The following is a 19087-nucleotide window of genomic DNA, read 5'->3' as shown; positions in this document are numbered from 1 at the left end:
TTAATAACCGAATACCCAAACCAAACCGAAACCTATAACCACCAAATTGATAAATGTATATTATATTTGGTTTGATTTTGATAATTTTAAAACCGATTAAGTTGGTTTGATTTTGGTTTTGACCAATAACCGATCCAAACTGATTTGTGAATACCCCTAGTACTAGTGTTTGACACATGCGTTATATGTGTGCTCCATGCAAATAGTATATATATCGTGATTATATTAAAATTGAAATGTAACAAGTAACATGAAATCTAAAGTGGAAAAATGCAAGTTGAAAAAATTGAAAGTAAATATGAATTTATTTACTCCATAAACTTTAGAAAGTTTTGAGGGGTTGACCAAAAAAAAAAATTCACCCGAATTACGAAAATTTTAAGGGCTCCTATTAATTGAATCCATGCAAAGAGAGGGGAAGTTGACGTCATAGAGAGGGGGAGATTGGAGGTGAGTTGTTTATTTGATCGGAAGAGGTGAGCTGTTTATTAGGTCGAAAGAGGTGAGTTAGAGGACACGATTGAAGGAGAAATCAAGTGTACGAGATGAACAATAAAGAGAAGCAATTGTAAAATAGAAAATTTTTAAATAAGATAACATGAATACTGTTGAATTAAATGTGAATTTCATAAAACACACACGTTAATAAGAAGGTAGATCTTATATTCCGGACTCTTATTAGATAAAAATTATTAGTGTCCCACATGTATGTTGATTGTTGCACTTATGTCCCGTACAAACATATATATTATAATTACTTTAGTAACATAAAATCTATGGATAATGGTCTGAAAAATACCTCAACTTTGGTCGGATTTGCTGTTGCGATACTAAACTTTCATGAGGACCTATTACCTCCCTAGACTATTTAATACCGTATTTTAAACATATATATTTGCCCACGTGGACATAAAAAATAATGCAAAATTATAAATAGTAATGTGTCCACGTGAGCACATATATACCTTTAAAATACACCATTAAATAGTTCAGGGGGTAAAAAATACGGTATTAAATAGTCTAGGGAGGTAATAGGTCCTCATGAAAGTTTAGTATCGGAATAGTAAATCGACCAAAGTTGGGGTATTTTTCAGACCCTTATCCCTAAAATCTACCGTGAAAAAAAAGTATGAATTGAATTTTTATTTTTCTATTTACCTTTTTGACTCAAATGTTTTTTATTAATTCTAGTATCTCAAATTCTCTTTATTTTTCTATATATAGGATTTTTGATCTTGATTTGCACGTGTCATCGCACCTTATTAGATTTGTTGGACTTGCACGCCAAAAAATTGTATCTAGTCTAGTAATTAAATGGCGTGGTTGTGTTAAAGATAATATTGTCCTCGCTACATTAAAGATTGGGTTCACTTTTGCTTATTATTAATTTTAATATCTTTTTTTTTTTTTAGAATGAAGTAAACCATATTAATTTTAATCTTATATTTAAATATATAATTATTTTTATTTATAAATTTAACTTTCACATTCAAAATATATTTATCAACTGCTTTTAATCAACTAATCCGGAAGGACTCTTTATGTGCTTTGTTGTAGGGACAAGAACAAGGTCCCATCATATCAAACGTACTTATATCAATTTAAACTTAAAGAATGTCAATAGTAGTTAACAAAAATATTGAAGAGGGTGTATGATTATTGATTACTTAATAAAGTTGGTTAATTCTGTATAAGACTATCCTTTTCCTTTCTGTAAAAGAAAAGTAAGCATTACAGAAATAGACCATTTGAAAACAACACCAAACCTGCCTGACCCATTCTTCATCTTTTATCACCTGCAAAAAGCAAAAAGAAGTAGATAGATAATACTCCCATTGTTTCTAAAAAAAAAATAATCATTTCCAATTTATACGACACATTTCATTTTTCAAGACAAAAAAAATTGCTCATCAAATCTTTAAATGTTTTAAAATGAAATTTATATATTTATAAACTAAGTAAAATGTACTAAAATCACAATAACGGACAATTCAAAAGACTTATTTGAATTTCGAAATTCGAAATGTGTTACATAAATTGAAACAAAGGGAAGAAGTTATTACTACTACTACCCCTGTAGCTAAAGCAAACATACCTCTTTTCTAAAAACAGGAAGGGTAGCCTTGTAAATTCCTCCTCCCAATTCAAAAGCTGAAACTGATATATGAAAATAAATAAATTAGTATAACTGCTCTAGTATGGCTGATCACCAACCCAAATGATCTTTTTTTTCTCTGTAAATTTTTTCCCTTTATCCCATCAGTGCTAAAAGTAACATTCTTGATATAATTTCACAAATCTATTTGTTTATCTCTGTCTTGCATTTTTCTCCTTGTTATGAAGACAAATGTCAGCAAATTTAGCAGCAAATCTTCCTTTGTGTTGATAAAGTAGTATTCTTGTTTCTCTTCAACAGCCAAAATGTCTACTAAAATCAAGTAAGTGCTTATGGATCTGAATTGAGAGTTGTCTTTACAATTTTAACATGTCTGTAACCGTTTTTTTTTTTGGCCCTCTTTCTTGGAAAGTAATTTTTTTTAAAAAAAATTCCCTTGTCTATGATTTTAAGCATCTTGTATTTGAATGTTGCCTTGTTATGGTATCTGGTTTGATCTAAGGATCTAAAATTTCACTCAATCTGGCAAAGTTTTCTGATGCATCTACTTCATGATTGGTAATGTTGCCCAAAAGTGAAAAGAAAACAGTAAATAAGGAGAAAAAGATAAGTTGGATACTACATTTTGATAAAAAGTTTCCAACTTTGGCATGGATTGTTCTAATTTCCTTTGCAAATTACTAATTGGATGCTGTGGAGTTGGGGGTGGGGGATGGGGTTGATCTTGTGATTTTGCTTTGTTAGAATTGCTTGGAGTATCAGGTTTATCTAATTGTGGTGTATTTGAACTTGCACCAGATCAACATCAAGTGGAACTCCTAGTAATTCGACACCAGTAACTCCGCGGATCAGTAGAGTGAGCAGGGGAATAGCTAAATCTGATGCTGATTCGCCCTCTTCACTGCAGAATTTGCACCGTTCAGTTGATAAGACTGTTAGATCTGCTATAACTTCTAAGCCTTCGGTGGAACGACGGACCTCTAAGATCAGTACTCTACCTGATGTGAGTTTCTCAAAATCCATTTGATGTTATGTGTGTAAGGTGATGTAAATTGAGTTGCATTGCCTTGATCATGCTATGACATTACGTCGAATAAGGTTCAGATTCTGAATGTCTGTTGGATTACTATGTGGATGCAGGAAAAACTAGTTTTCATCAAAATAGAGAAAGTTCTTCATTAGTGTCTCGATGAAACGTTTTTTTTTTTTTTGTCTTCTATAACTTATGCATTATTATTTACATTACTCGTTTGATTTTAAACTTATCAGAAAAAGCCAACGCGGATCCTGAAGCCATCAGAACTGCAATCTGAATTAAATGTTGCTCGAGAAGATCTTAAGAAGGCCAAGGAGATGTTGGCTTTGGCTGAAAAGGAAAAAGTGCAAGCTCTTGAAGAAGTGAAGGAAGCTCAGAAATTGTCTGAGGAAGCAAATGAGAAGCTGAGAGAAGCTTTGGTAGCTCGAAAGCAAGCTGAAGAGAACTCTGAAATTGAAACGTTTCGTGCTGTTGAGATGGAACAGGTGGGGATTGAAGCTGCTCAAAAGAAAGAAGAGGAATGGCTGAATGAAGTCGAAGCTGTGAGGAACCAACATGCTGTGGATGTGGCTTCTCTCCTCTCTGCTACACAGGAACTTCAACGTGTAAAGCGCGAATTGGCCGTGGCTTGTGAGGTCAAAAATAAGGCACTTAGCAATGCTGAGGATGCCGCAAAAATTGCTGAAACTCATGCACAGAAGGTGGAAATCCTCTCAGCTGAGTTAGTGAGATTGAAATCTTTGCTTGATTCCAGGATTTCTTGGAATGAAACGGAGGTTAATGAGAAGAATAAGCTGGTGGAAGACCTGAAACTTGAGATAGAAACACTGAAAGAAGAACTCGAGAAAGCAAAAAGTTATGAAGCTCAATTGGTGGAAAAAGAAGCTATTGTGAAACAACTTAATGCCAATTTGGAGGCTGCTAAGATGGCTGAATCCTACGCTCATAATGTATTGGAGGAATGGAAGAAGAAGGTCAAAGAACAAGATGCTCAGACTGAGGAAGCACACCATTTAGAGAGATCTGCATCAGCAACCCTTGAGTCGGTCATGAAACAACTGGAAGCAAGCAATGATCTGGTGCATGATGCAGAATGTGAGATTGCATATCTCAAGGAGAAGGTGCGCATACTGGAGATGTCAATGGCGAGGCAGAAAGGCGATCTTGAGGAATCAGAACATCATGCTCAAATGGCTAGGGAAGAGGTGTCTGAGTTGAGAAAGAAGGTGGATTCTCTTATGTGTGATCTTGAAACAGTGAAGGAGGAGAAGATTCAGGCTTTAGAGAATGGAAAGCTAGCAGCAGCCAGCGTTCAAATACTGTTAGAAGAAAAAAAAAGACTTGTAAATGATTTGGAAAGCTCCAGGGAGGATGAAGAAAAAAGTAAGAAGGCAATGGAAAGTTTGGCATCAGCTTTGCATGAGGTTTCTTCAGAAGCAAGAGAAGCCAAAGAGAGGTTGTTGTCTAACCAAACTGATCAACATGAACATTATGAAACACAACTTGAAGATTTGAAGTTGGAATTGAAAGCAAAAGAGGAAAAGTACGAAAGCATGCTTGACGAAGCAAAAGAGAAACTTGATGTTCTTACCAATTCCATTGAACAATCCAAAAACGGGCTAGAGAAATGGAAGGCTGAGTGGGAGGAAAAGGAGCTTCATCTGATGAGTTGCATGAATAAAACTGAAGAAGAAAATTCATCAATGGAAAAAGAAATCAACCGGTTAGTAAATCTGCTAAAAGATGCCGAGGATCAAGCTTCTGCCAAAAAAGACGAAGAAGCTTATTTGAAGAATTCCCTAAGGAAATCTGAATCTGAGGTGACTTTTTTAAAAGAGGTCCTTGGTGAAGCAAAAGATGAGAGCATAAGATTGAAGGAACGTTTAGCTGACAAAGAAAATGAAGTGCAGATTATTGTTAGCGAAAATGAGGAGCTTCGAAGTAGAGAAGCTGCATCATTGAAGAAAGTTGATGAATTGTCAATGTTGCTTGAAGAATCATTAGCCAAAAATGAACCTGAAGTAAGTGTAGAGCTTTCTGATAGCGAAAAAAGCTACAACATGCTCCCAAAAGTAGTGAAATTCTCTGATCAAATAGAGAAGCCTAAGATGGAACTTCCACCTAATCAATCTGAACAACCTGTTGATAAAAAGCCTGATCAAGTCAAAATCACCTCACATGATGAAGATGATCTTAAGGCCTCTAAAGTTATCGATAATTCAAATGGAAAACTAAATGAACTTGAGAGTAAAGCAAAGAAAGATGATGATGATTTGGGAAAAGATGAGCATAAAATGTGGGAAAGAGAGGCAGAACAAGAAGAAAAATCAGAGTTCTCTGAGAATGGTGGCACATCTCCTAATAAGCAGCAAAATCAGAAGAAGAAAAAACCTTTGTTTCATAAATTTGGAAGTCTACTGAAGAAGAAAAACACCAGCAGCCAGAAGTAATTGATCAGTTTATCAACTGTTTTCTTTTTTTTTTTGTTTATATTTTCAAATAGGGGCTTAATTACATAAGAAAAAAATAGTTGCACTATCTTTAGTTTTCTGTTCTTAGTATTTGGAGGGATTTGGTTCTCAATTACAAATTGTCATGTTAGGAATATCCTTAATATTTTCCCCACCATTTCTTTCAGCTTTGTTTGTCTATTATATTTGGTTTCTAAATTGCGCATGCTTTCAACATTTATCTCAGTTAAATTGGTGAGGTTATATTTTTTTGGTCTTCCACCCTATGTTCGGTGTTCTTATTGGAGTTCAGACTAAATTAGAATTACATACTACATGGCCCATTTTGGAGATGACACTCCCTACAAGATTCTCTCAGTTACTCCTTCCGTCCAATACTTTTATTTGTCATGTTACACTTTTTAAAAGTCAATTTGACTAATTTTCAAAGTTAAATTAGATTACATTAATTCGATATTTTAAATAAAAAATTTAGGTATTCAAAAACTATACAAAAAACACTATAAATTGTGATTTTTTGCATATCAATATAGTGAAAAAATAATCATAAAATTTAGTTAAATTTTTTTATAGTTTGACTCTAAAAAGGAAACTATAACAATTAAAAATAGACGGAGATATTATTATAGTGAGGTAATATTATGAGCAAGTATCCACTAATTTTCACTTTGAAATACAAATCTTCAGTACAATAAGCTTATAAATTTATTTATCTTATTTTAACTTGACACATAATTTGAAAACGAAAACTTAAAAAATAATTTAATATCTAAATTAAAAATAACTCAAATATACTAAATCATTTTTTAATCTTATAATTTTCAATATATCATCTAAAAAATTAAAACTAAATGTTAATAAATAAAATAGAGATATTTTTTCTAACGAACTAAAGAAAAATAAAAAAAACAATAATGTACGGACTAAGATACCCTTTCTAATTAAAGAATTGGTGTCCAATCAATTTTGGGGGGCGGTGGAGGACTAGGAATTTGTGTCATATGAATCAAACTAAATGCCACGTGCAGCTCGACTTTCAAAGTCCTGGAATATCCCACCTGCCACGTGTCACGCTCTAATTTTTGCTCCCCAGAAACACTAGTAAAACGAATCTCTTTTATCAAACTGCCATCCAAAATTAAAAGTCAAAATCAAAATCCCCTCTTCAACATTTTCTTGTTTTTTATCTCTCAATTCAATTCGATAAACAGCTATGCCTGAAAGACGATTTCGCTTTGGTTACGTACTTGCATCGAAGAAAGTGTCAAGCTTTATTCAAGATTCACTCATCAAGCATGCCCAAGAAAATGGCATTGATCTAGTCCAAATCGATCTTGACAAACCATTAATCGAACAAGGTCCTTTTGATTGTATATTCCACAAGCTATATGGTCCAGAATGGAGGAAACAGTTAGAAGAATTCGCGCTTCAGAACCCAACCGCCATTATAGTAGATCCAATCGACGCCATTGAAAAGCTTCACAATCGGCTCACAATGCTCGAAGTCGTTAACGAATTGAAAATCGCCGGAGATAACGAAACTATCGGGATCCCTATTCAGATTTTCGTTGGAGAAAATTCGGAATCCCTTTTAGACGCTATTACTAGTCAAGGGTTACATTTCCCTGTCATTGCTAAGCCGTTGATTGCGAATGGTTCTGCTGATTCTCATCAAATGTCTTTGGTTTTGAAGCCGGAAGGGTTAGAAGGGCTGAAACCCCCAATTGTTTTACAGGAATTTGTGAATCACGGAGGAGTTATTTTCAAGGTTTATGTAGCTGGGGAACATGTGAAATGTGTGAAAAGGAGGTCATTGCCTGATATTCCGGAGGAGAAATTGGGGATGTTAGAGAATTTGATATCGTTTTCCCAGATATCTAATTTGACTGCTCAAGATCAGAATGATGATAGTTTTGCTGAACTGATTGAGAAGGCGGTGATGCCTCCATCGAGATTTGTGATAGATGTGGCTAATCAGTTGAGGGATGCTTTGAAGTTGCATCTCTTTAACTTTGATATGATTAGAGATGAAAAAGTTGGGAATCGATATCTTGTTATTGATATCAATTATTTCCCTGGCTATGCTAAAATGCCAAACTATGAGACTATGATGACTGCATTTTTCCTAGATATTGCACGCGAGAAGCTAAACAACGAGTCTCGTTAGGCTTCTGATGATCATTATAGGCCAGTGTAGTGGTTATACAGTTAGCCTTTTACTCTTTTATTTCAATGGCAGGTAACAAATTTTCCAGAAAATGGAAACAGCTCAGCTGCAGATGATGCTGAAGTAATAAACCTGCATCTTGAGGTAGATGTGAGTCAAAAGAGGCTAACTGCGCTAATTTCGTAAAATTGTAAGGTGAAGTCTACTGACTTTTGGGGCAATTGATGCTTCTCTTTCGTTCTCGTTTTTTCTTAAGTTTAGTAAATGAGATATGGAATAATTTGGAACCGGATGATAATACTTCAAAGTTTCAACTGTTATGTTGAATGAAGTTTTAAATTTTGAGGAATTGGTGTTTTTCAATACATGTTCAATATTGTGATTGCTTGAGCCATTTTTCTTGTTAATTCCTTCAATATTTTGGTTGCCTTTGTGGGTAATTTGTTCAAGCAATCGTAGAATTAGTATTTTGTAGTCTTCTAAGATACATTTGTTTTGTTTTACTTTTCATGCTTCTTAATGCAATTCCATATGCAAAATGCTATAAATGGTTTCCACAGTCGAAGCTGGTGTGATTACTCTCAGTAGAGGATGGTGTGGAGGGCTAGAAAATTTGGTGTGTCCTGGGGTTGGTGGCATTGTTTCTAGATTGGGTTGCGATTTATGGTTCACTTAGATCACACTAACAGTTAACATCAGGAGTTAATTATTCTGGTGTGAGAAACTGAACGTTAGACCATACCAATTGTTTAAGGTGCCACAAACCTTATCACTTACCCACCGGGCTTAAATATCCAGATCTACAATGTACAAAGCTTAGGTACATCTTAATCCTAGCCGTTGTCATTAAGTGGACCACCTTCTAAGGTTGCATTTGTGCCTAGACATCCCTGCTTGCACCCCTTACTCACATAACTAGTCAATACATTATGGGGCTTGGTGGTTCAATGGTCGGGGACTTGCAATATTTTGGGACAATGTACTTGTTACAATTGTGACAAACAGTGTTATCTGAAGTACTGCACTTGTTATACAAAGTGCTACGGTAACTTAGTGTCTGCGCTAGCGTTACTCGTTGGTTCTTGTTGGCAGAGATGTTTAAGGAAGTTGATGTTTCTGCATCACAGCTGATGTTGCAATTTATTAATTGAGTACACCAAGCATACTCTATGAGGTTCGTTCTCCCTCACCAAGTCTAAAGATGTGAAGAACTTGGGTACCTCTTTGTCAACTTCACTCAATCAGTTGGCTTCTTGTTGCTGCACATTATTAAGAAAAATTGAGTACATGTATAGAAAAATTTCATATTCCTTATGTACATGTTCATACCATTGAATGAGCATTCCTTGTTACTTTTTGGTACAATGAAAAATACTAACAAGTTCTAAAATCGTTCATAAGAGTAAGATCTCCATTTCCTTAATTGCATTCTCCTATATAAACAAAATTTCTGCATATATGTGACCTTCTGTTGCGCTGTTGACTTCCAACAATCTTCAATACTTGATCTTGAAGGATGAAGTTCTATGTCATCATGTTCAATAAGCTTTACAAGCATGTGGGGGAAGAAAGACGTGTATGTATATATAGGGTGGATATAACAATAATTATGCCTCAATTTCAAACAAGTTAGAGTCGAATATATGAATTTTCATTTCATTCATATTATCTCATTATCTTAATAAATAAAATAAAATTTAAAAAATACGTCAAAAATATATAAATAATTAATACTTATAATAAGAATTTAGAATAAATGACTGCTATCTAGCTTACCGCAATTTTTCCAAACATCCTTCTTTGTCCACTTCTATCCGTGGAGGAATAATGTCCATGAAAGGAAGTACCACTTTCTTGACTTAATCAGAATGATTTTAAAGTCGTGTAAGCAATTTCTCAATACTCAGCTAACTATAAATGATAAATATACATGTTGTAATGTTTAGGTGAAGTTAGTAATCTTTTTATCTTTCTCAATGTATAATTTTTGTTTTTCAACAAATTTTTGAAGTGACAGAAAAATAAAATGTAATCATAAATAAAATATGAAGAAATATAATTTATTGATCAAGACAATTTTGTTCCTTCTTAATTCTTCTCTCATAAGATATATATTCATGATTCGATAAGATATATATTCATGATTTGAGGGTCATTTGTGGCATATTTCTCGAACTAGTATGATTTGAATTTGATTTTCTTATAAATATTCCATGAATTTGTGGAATATTCAAGATGCGAATATTCGAGATGCTTTTTTAAGAGAATATAATACCCTTTATATAGGCATAAGCTAGAAAATAAGTTTTATATAGCCTCTAAGAATTCTAACTGGAATCAATACATGTAGTATCCCAACTAGAATTGAAAACGTATTACTAAGTCCTAAAATTTTTCAATGTCTACAATATTTTATAACGGATCACAATTATTTCATATGGTTTTAAACCTATTTTAATATGAAAATAATTTTTAACACCTCTAGCCGCTCTATCATATTACCTCCTACTTCCTCTTTCATTTATGGTTTGGCTGGTTAGCTAGAGAGGTACATTATCCCCATAAGATTTTGCATTTATATATATAAAATAATTAATGTCTAGGAACCTTCTCTCTTTTGTAAATACATGAGTTATATCAAATTTACGTGTTATTTATGCATAATAGACTATTAAGAAAAAGTAAGGATATTAGCCATGAACAAATTAAATAACTAATTTCCAAAGCTAACCCTCTTAATAAAAAAAAATTCAAAAAGAAGAAAACACTTATTTTCAAATTATACAATATACACTATGTGATAATAACTTTTAATACAATATTCCCACATTTAACAAGTAATTATGTATTCATTTTGATATTACTACGAACTTGTCTCACGAATCCCTACATTACCTCTAAAACCAAATCGACAAAATCTCTAATATAATAGTATTCCCTTACTCCTATTTAGTTAGTAAAAAATAAGTTCTTTAAAAACTGTAATTCATAAGGAGAGGATCAGATTAGTTTTATTTTATTGTAACTCTTTAGTTTTTTTTAATCATATTAGTTTAATTTTAATTACTATTTAAACTTTATTTACGTATCTTTTCACTTTTAGAACAACCAATGGTTGATATGTAATCATCAAAGGACATAGTGAAGTGGATAATTTGATTGACCTCTCAATTTCGAGTTTTAAATATAAGAAAATCTTTAGTAAAGAACCTTTCTCAAATTAAATTAGACTATTGATTTATCGATTAAAATTTTATATATCGAATAATATAAATATAATTTAATAATTTACTAAATAATTATTAATTAATTCATTAAAGTAAAACCTCAAACTATTAAAACTTGATTATTTTTAAACCATTACCAAAATCACTAAATTAATACTCATCAATTTTTCTTTTTTGAATTCGATTTTGAAGCTCTAAAATAAGCCAAGTCGGCGCTTATTCGAATTAATAAACCAAAAAAATGGTTGACAGGTAAATGGGAACAAAAGGGGTGGGCGCATTTATTCTTTGAGTAATTCAGTCTGCACTCTGCTACTTTCTCTTTATCTCTTTTTTTTCCACACAAATTTTCTCTCTCACCATCTCCTCGAATCGCGAGACCTACAAACCATTTTGTAGTGCCTCGTGTAACTTCTGCTTCTTCGTATCTCTATCTGTGTATACCAGGTGAATAAACAGAGCAACCGTCAGAATGTCGCCGGACGGCGAAAAAACTATGGAAGGAGTTCATCCGCTTCCGCCTTTTCTGAGCAAAACGTATGACATGGTGGATGATCGGTCGACGGACTCTGTTGTGTCGTGGAGTAAGAGTAATAACAGTTTCGTCGTATGGAATGTGCCGGAGTTTTCCAGGGATATTTTGCCCAAGTATTTTAAGCACAATAACTTTTCCAGCTTCGTCAGGCAGTTGAATACTTATGTTAGTAAATTAATAAAATTCTTCTTTGTTTCATCGCTCTTACGAAATTTATGCATGTTCGTGTTTCCAGAAATTTACTTAAACCCTAAATAAACCACTTTTTTTTTAAGTGTTGAATTGGATTCTGAATGTAGCTAATGTGCATCGGTCTGAATGAAGTGGAAATATACTAATAATTTTGAGACACAGCTGATTGCTATGGTGATTGTTTCTGCGAGATTTATTTACGTTTTTTCTGTTGTTTTTGGTGTTTTTACTTGGATAGGTTGTTTTGTAGCTCTTACTATAAGATATCTTATTTATCTTCTATTTGTTGATATCTTATCCTGAGATTATATATGATTAGCACATTGAGTTGGAAAGATGTTGCAAAATTTGAGCAAATAGGCAAAAACTTTCTATCTAATTATAAGAGAATTTCTGATTAGTATATTAGTTCAGAATATCATTCAATGGTTTCATTTACATTGAGTGTGTCCTTCCTGCTATTCAGTTTCATAGTTAGCAAATTCTGTGCTGCGTAAACTGATTATTAGTTGGCCATGGCGAATATCTTAAATAGAAAAACTGGGGGTGACTTGATGCAATCACTATGTATGCAAATGTTAGCTGTAAAAGGACTTCTATTTATTTAGAGAAGGAGCACCAAGGAGGTGCAAGGACAAAGTGCCTGGAAGCTCAAAGGTCTGCAGGGTTGGTAAAGCAGACTTAATCTCCTGGAAGTTTATGTTTAGGGCCTATCTTGAATTCAATATTTGGAAGATAAATGGTAATTTCAGTGTTTGGTGTGTTTTGCAAAGTTGGGTTCAGGGCTTGTAATGTTTTCTCATGGGATAACAGTATTCCAACAGGAAAAAAAGGTCTGGTTTACCCCCACCACAAAAAAAAACAAAAACAAAAATAAGTAACATCAATATTTCCATTTATAATGTGTTTGTTGCATGTGCTGAAATATTGACTAAATTGTAAGCAAGCAAAGACATTTTTGTTGGAAAAAGTTGATATATACAAATCACTACAAGTATTACAATCTCACATGACTCCATTCCCAACTTCTTATTTTAGCAATCCAAGCATTTGCTAGTCCTGTCTGCTGAAAAACAATTTCAAGACATCAAATGAAGTGTATCTATGTGATACTGCAACAATTCTGTCCAGGTTTCAATGTTCTAAGTAATTGATTGACGATGAGAATCTCTTCTAATTATGACGAGGGAATTATTTTCTTGTGTAATGCAGTTAATACTTAATACAGTGTTGTCATTCTCTGTTGTCTGTGTATTTCGGTTACAAATATTCTTTGTATATGTTGGGCAGCCTTTACTCTTTTAACAGTTTGCTATCCCCTTTCATCAACCAGGGTTACAAGAAGGTTGATCCAGACTGCTGGGAATTTGCAAATGAGGGATTTCTTAGAGGCCAGAAGCACCTCTTGAAGACTATAAGTAGGCGAAAACCCTCTCAAATGCAGGTTCATCAGGAGACTGCCTCCCAAGTGCAAAGTTTATCTGTTGGATCTTGTGTTGAAGTTGGGAAGATTGGAATTGAAGAAGAGGTGGAAAGGCTTAAAATAGATAAAAGTATTCATATGGAGGAGCTAGTCAATTTGAGGCAGCAGCAGAAGGCCACAGATCACCGCTTGGAGAATGTTGGGCAGCGTCTTCAGTTAATGGAGCAAAGGGAACAGCAAGCGATGACATTCCTTGCTAAGGCCTTGCAGAGCCCTGGCTTTATAGCTGAACTGGTTCATCAACAGAATGAAGGTAAAAGGCGCATTCCTGGGATGAATAAGAAGAGGAGATTCCCCAACCAGGAAGAAGAAAATTATGCAGCCAAGCAGGTCAGTACTTTGCGTGACAGGCAGATAGTCCGTTACCAGCCTTTGATGAATGAGGCAGCAAAAGCATTGCTGCAGAAGCTCCTGAAAACTAATACATCTGGTAGGTTGGAGACCATAGTTAAGAATACACATGGTTTCTTGACTAATCGCGCCCGGTCTTTTGAAAATACATTAGAGACTGGTGGTATATCCCCTCATATTTCTGAGGTTACTCTTTCGCAATTGGCAACTTCTTCACAATCTCATCTGATGTCAGATTCAGGATTTCCATTCAACTCTAGTTTATCTGTCATTCCTGAGATCCAGTATTCCCCTAGTCTGGTTCCTGGGCAAGCCAAAGTCCCTCAGTTTCCTGGAATAAATGCGCTCAACTCTCAGACGGATCATGTGAACCCTGAATTTTCAGGACATGGGTTCAATACACCGGAAACTCTTGAAATAACTGACCTTAAGCGGCCGGAGACCGGGGATATGCCATACATTGAAACAATGCAAGATATTGTGGATGATGTAGCATCCATTGTCCCTGATGGATTTTCTATGGATGATGTCTTTTCGGACGAGATGCCTAAGCTTCCAGGCATAAATGACATTTTCTGGGACCAGATTCTTTTAGCAAGCCCTCTCACTGGCGATAAGGATGAGATTGGTTCTCTAGCATTAGAAGATGGTTTAGCAAAAGAAGAGGATGTTCCAGAAGTTCAAGAGAGTGATTGTGATAAACTGAAGCGTATGAGTCATCTTACTCAACAGATGGGACTTCTCACATCAGGCTCTCATAGTGAATGAAATTGTGAATTTTAGTTGAATCCAGAAAACATCAAAGGTAGAAATTTTGTTTGTTATTCACCATGATGAGCTTATTACTTTCCTATCCGTTTGACAAACCGTTGCAAAATTCTTATCATTTGTTTTAATTTTGATTTTTACACAACATTTTCTTTTATCCGAAGTTTTTGTAATTCTAGCTTATGCAAAAAACTTATGCGTGCATAACTCAAGAGAAAATGATAAAATCTCTCTTATGATTTGGGGGAAGGTCTAAAATGGGCATTTATATATATATCCAAGTAGTTTTAGACTTTCATGTTTACTACCATTGAGCACTTTTGGTCTCTATTATTATTAGAATACTTGGTGGTGTTAGCTTTGATGCAGTTGGCTTGTGAGAGGCATGGTTACCAATTAGCCGTTTAAACTGAAGAGAACCATCAGGATGAACTTCTCCAGATTTATTCCCCTTTATTCGTACCTCAAGAAAAATCTTTTTCAAGCCAATTAAATACACCATTTGCTCTCTTCGACCCTCAGTTATATGAATTAGCGAATGGATCAACTTTTTTTAATCTCACGTGTACCATCAATAACAGCCTTAGTACGTGACTCTGTATACTGCTAACATAGAGGAAATTCACTTGCAGGTTTAGACCAACCCCCAAACATAAGGGACTAGTTTTTTCATTTTCTCCATTAAAAAAGAGGTATCTCACTTTCAGTGTATAGATCTATGTGACTCTGTATGCTGCTGATAGCCTGCTGGTTGCTTGAAATCTCTTGTTGAGTTAATTCTTATTTTGTAGTGGGAACAGAGATGTTTCATTGATTTTATATCTTAACATTCTGCATTATTATGGGTGGGTGGATGACATCTCGAGGTGGAGCCAAGTTTCAATATTTCTCCATTTCCTTTCAGGACCTTCTATTCTTAGGTCTAGTATGCATGTTCTAATCTTTACAACATTATAGTTTTGCTTTGAGCACAACTACTAAAACCTTTGGTATGTTTGGAGAGAGCATAGGGGCTTTTAGTTTCTCATCATGTTTCTGTGGTTTTTGTCAGGTGAATGCGCTGTACTGGTGGACTGACAGCAATGCCTTTCTGGGGGGACTGGTCTTCACCACAGACAAAGTTTTGAGTAGAAAAATATGTTGTCTGCCTAATGCATTTTGATTCAAACACTTTGAGTATTTGGATATTCTAGTTACCATGCGGGGGCTGGAAAGGTTGCTAAAAGATTGTTACTGGTGGTGTATATAGTTCTTCTAAACATAATAGAATGACAGTGAGGATTTGATACAGATGTAAGTATAACTTGCAAGAAACTGTGATACTGTTAATCTGCAAAGGTTACTTTAAGCAGATTTCTCCCATCATATAGTCGATTATCTTTCTAGATATGATGAGCTTAACAGTCATGAACATATTTTCCTTTCCCAGTAACTTATTATCAGATTAATATTTGGTCATTCGGAAAGTCTTAAGTATATGTGGTCGTTTTTAGTTTGCAGCCATTAGTTTGGTTATATTTCTCTTTGTTGCTTGCTATTTTATGAGAAATAGAGGAAGAACCTTTATTTGCCCATGTGGAAATGTTTCATTTGGGTTATGGTTTGGTGTAAACACCGTGTGGGCAAAGTTTTACCGGATTACCAATGTTTGATGGAGATTAATACCCACTCTGGTAGCAGATTAGTCCTCACATACACTCAATTGTGATAGATATCAGTTTTCTCGATTGAATGCGGTCAGAAAGGACAAGGCCTAGCTCAAGTGGCAAAAGGTGGAGGATTTGTGGCTTAGGTTGCAGGTTCAAGCACCACACCATGCAAAGCAAAGTCCGGTATTTAAGTGGAGAAGGGTAGAGGGGCGGGCCCATTATCCATCGAGTTTAGAAGGCTGTGATTGGTCCAAAGGGCGGGTCACAGACGGATATCTCGGTTATCAAAAAAAAAAGAAAAAAAGAAAGGATCAATCGCAATAGCCAATAGGTATTTGGTTTGCCTGCCTCTGGTTAGACGTTGGTAATATTTTTTCTTGCCTATTGAATCAGTTGATTTTTGCCTTTGTTGGGATCAGGTGGATGCGTGGAGCTCAAGAAATAAATAGTTGTACCCTTTTGGTTATGCAAATTATGTATAGAACCACTAGTCTAGCAAGGACGGAAGAATGTCAGTGAGCTAAGGGAGGACTTGGAGGATAATGCTGGGATGGTATTCTCCTACCAAACTACTTCTTACCGTCTCTGAAGTACTAGAAAAAATGGTAGTACTTAGTAATTTACTTGCTAATGTGATTGTCGAATACCAATTTGTGACTATATCTGGATCATTGAAATGAAGAGCTTTAACGCTATGGTAAGAGTTGTCATCTTATGACCAAGAGGTCACGAGTTCAAGCATGGGGATAAGCTCTTGTAGAAATGAAAGGCAAGATTACGTACAACAGAATGTGGTAGCATACTGAACACAGATAGTTCCCAGTGTCTATAAATTGTTTTACTGTACATCTGTACCTTGAAGGTCATACTGACATACAAATTATCTACATTAGCAGACTGATGCAGGTAGAACAATCAGAACCCATACACTTGAGAGATGAAAAATCTACAATATCTCAATTTAGTAACTTGGAAGAGAACTCTTTATGCTAGCACCAGTACAATTATTATTAGCAGGATGACCCCAAATATCACCAACAACAAGCAGCTCTGCAAAGAAAATTTGGAAGTATCAATTTTGCGCCAAGCTAAAGGCAATTCGTCAGGTATCATAGGACTAGCTGCAATATAGACTCTTACCATTGATGAATTACATTGTTGGATTTTCGATGCCTTGGTAAGTTGCTTTGCAGCTTGTGCAGTTGCATCATGAGAATTCTCAATATTGGAACTTATATCATCTGGCAGATGGGTTTTTAGGATGTTAGATTCATTAATAAGATTAGTTATAGTTGGAATTTCAGAGGAAGAAAGACAAAAGATCGGATCGGATCGGATAGAGATATTGGCTAACCGAGCATAATTCCTTGTTCATGGACCAATAGAGCTAAATCCTTGAACATCTCATTCAGTTCACCAATCTGCTGCTGGATTTCTATCATTCCTTGCTCTCTTTCTTCTATGATGGCTTCGTTAAAAACAATCTCATGTTCCAGTTGTACGACGTCCTGTCTGCCATAGAAGTAAAGCCAGGGTTCACTATGAGCAAAAGAACTGGTGGTAGCATAAAGAATTGGCGAAAACAGTAAGAAAATAAGATTACGCAACTTCCCTTGCCATACTGAGACGTGGGTACTGAAATAAAGTTTCTTAACATACATTATCAATCAACAAACCCAAAAACGAGTGTGTACTTGGTTATCTTCTAACCTTTTGGATTCCAGAAGGATAGAACCGCTCTCGGGACTGATAGATGAACTTATCTGAATCTCTGTGCTTCTGCAAAATACAAATGCAAAATATGAAGATAAGATCATATATCCGGGCTAAGAAAGAAAGTGGCAGAAGCATTTGGAGTGGTTAATTACCTGGATGAAATAATTTCCTGGGAGATGAAAGGAGTGTAAGCTGTTTCTCTCTGTGTTGCAAGTTGCTGAGCCTTTTGGAACTTTTTAAGAACAGATTGGAAATCCTTAGCAAGCTTAGCATCGGCGATCTTCTTGGTGACCTGAAGTTTAAAAGAAACATTACTGAGAAGATTCCCATTCTTCTATCTTCACTTTCTTGTTCAAATAATTCATCCACTTACACTAGATTGAGAATGTCGATTTGATTCAATGGCTTTCTTAAGCTTAGCTGAAGTTTCTTTTATCAATTCCCCAATTTGCTGCCTTGTACTGTGGCTGCAGAGAAAAGCAAGAAATTGAAACCTGTTAACACATGCACCACTGTAAAATGAGCTTAATCAAGGAACACAGAATACAAGTCTGTACAGGTTGTGGCGGAGTTGAAGAGTGTCTTTGGGTGTTCCAAGCGTGTTAACTAGTCGTTGGAAGTTTGTCAAAGCTGTGTTTATTTGAAACACACCAACTACTATGGATTGACGATTAACAGAAGCAGATGGATTTGTGATGGCTTGTTTTGTTTGTCGTTCCCATGATCCACTTCCTCCTTGAACATACAATGAGCTTCCTGATTCAAGATCTTCAAAGCTCATTTCTTCTTACTTGAAAACACACAAAAAAGAGAGTAGTTTTTTTTTTTTGTTGGTGTGCTCTAAATGAATCAGAAATCTGTGTCGAGAAGCAACATTGTGTTGGAAATGGGGAGGTTGCTTTCGAATTGAATTTGAAAATACACAAGTTTTTGCAAGAAAAGAGCAGGAGAAGTGGGCGATGTGCCGTGCAAGTGAAAATATTAATACTAGAGAGTACAAAACGACGAAAGAAGGAAGGTGCATTAGCCTTAACGCCTCTGCTATTTCTGTTTTGCTGTTGAGTTTGTCTTCAGTTTTATCATTTACTAATATTACCTCTTCCAAGTATCCTTTTGCCAAAAATACTTATTTAAACTTACCAAATATGGTATTCCAATAATGTGTACCAATAAATTGTAAGTCAGAATCGACAAAGCTTATGAAACCATATAACATGCGAAGGTTGAAAATATTGGCCGTTACAATATTTGAGTTAAAAATACAGTGAATTGTGGAGGTCTCCTACAAAATTTTGGAGAAGCTTGCAATCGATAAGTAACCATTTGTAACTATAATAAAAATTTATTTACATCGAATATCTGCACTAAACTAATGA

General features: G+C 35.0%; 4 protein-coding genes across 4 annotated transcripts; 3 read left to right on the top strand and 1 right to left on the bottom strand.

The window, feature by feature from the left end:
* Window positions 1–2209: 2209 nt before the first annotated feature.
* LOC125874905 (WEB family protein At3g02930, chloroplastic-like) lies at window positions 2210–5811 on the top strand. Its single transcript, XM_049555956.1, has 3 exons — window positions 2210–2438; window positions 2915–3119; window positions 3386–5811. The coding sequence occupies exons 1-3, from the start codon at window positions 2422–2424 to the stop codon at window positions 5600–5602; spliced, it is 2439 nt and encodes an 812-aa protein (XP_049411913.1). The 5' UTR covers window positions 2210–2421; the 3' UTR covers window positions 5603–5811.
* A 958-nt stretch (window positions 5812–6769) lies between these two features.
* Window positions 6770–8105, top strand: LOC125875131 (inositol-tetrakisphosphate 1-kinase 1-like). Its single transcript, XM_049556216.1, has one exon. It carries the CDS (start codon window positions 6837–6839, stop codon window positions 7788–7790), a length of 954 nt encoding a protein of 317 aa, XP_049412173.1. The 5' UTR covers window positions 6770–6836; the 3' UTR covers window positions 7791–8105.
* Window positions 8106–11308: 3203 nt separating this feature from the next.
* On the top strand, window positions 11309–15711 carry LOC125874531 (heat stress transcription factor A-1b-like). Its single transcript, XM_049555435.1, has 3 exons — window positions 11309–11717; window positions 13078–14383; window positions 15398–15711. Exons 1-2 carry the CDS (start codon window positions 11490–11492, stop codon window positions 14344–14346), a joined length of 1497 nt encoding a protein of 498 aa, XP_049411392.1. The 5' UTR covers window positions 11309–11489; the 3' UTR covers window positions 14347–14383; window positions 15398–15711.
* A 1123-nt stretch (window positions 15712–16834) lies between these two features.
* Window positions 16835–18495, bottom strand: LOC125874581 (syntaxin-22-like). Its single transcript, XM_049555494.1, has 7 exons — window positions 18269–18495; window positions 18085–18178; window positions 17864–18003; window positions 17706–17774; window positions 17350–17507; window positions 17136–17236; window positions 16835–17045 (listed from the first exon to the last, which is right to left on the bottom strand). The coding sequence occupies exons 1-7, from the start codon at window positions 18490–18492 to the stop codon at window positions 16980–16982; spliced, it is 852 nt and encodes a 283-aa protein (XP_049411451.1). The 5' UTR covers window positions 18493–18495; the 3' UTR covers window positions 16835–16979.
* Window positions 18496–19087: the final 592 nt, after the last annotated feature.

The sequence above is a fragment of the Solanum stenotomum genome, chromosome 8 (genome assembly GCF_019186545.1).
Source record: "Solanum stenotomum isolate F172 chromosome 8, ASM1918654v1, whole genome shotgun sequence".
NCBI classification, from domain to species: Eukaryota; Viridiplantae; Streptophyta; class Magnoliopsida; order Solanales; family Solanaceae; genus Solanum; species Solanum stenotomum.
This window is presented reverse-complemented; position numbering and strand designations above follow the sequence as displayed.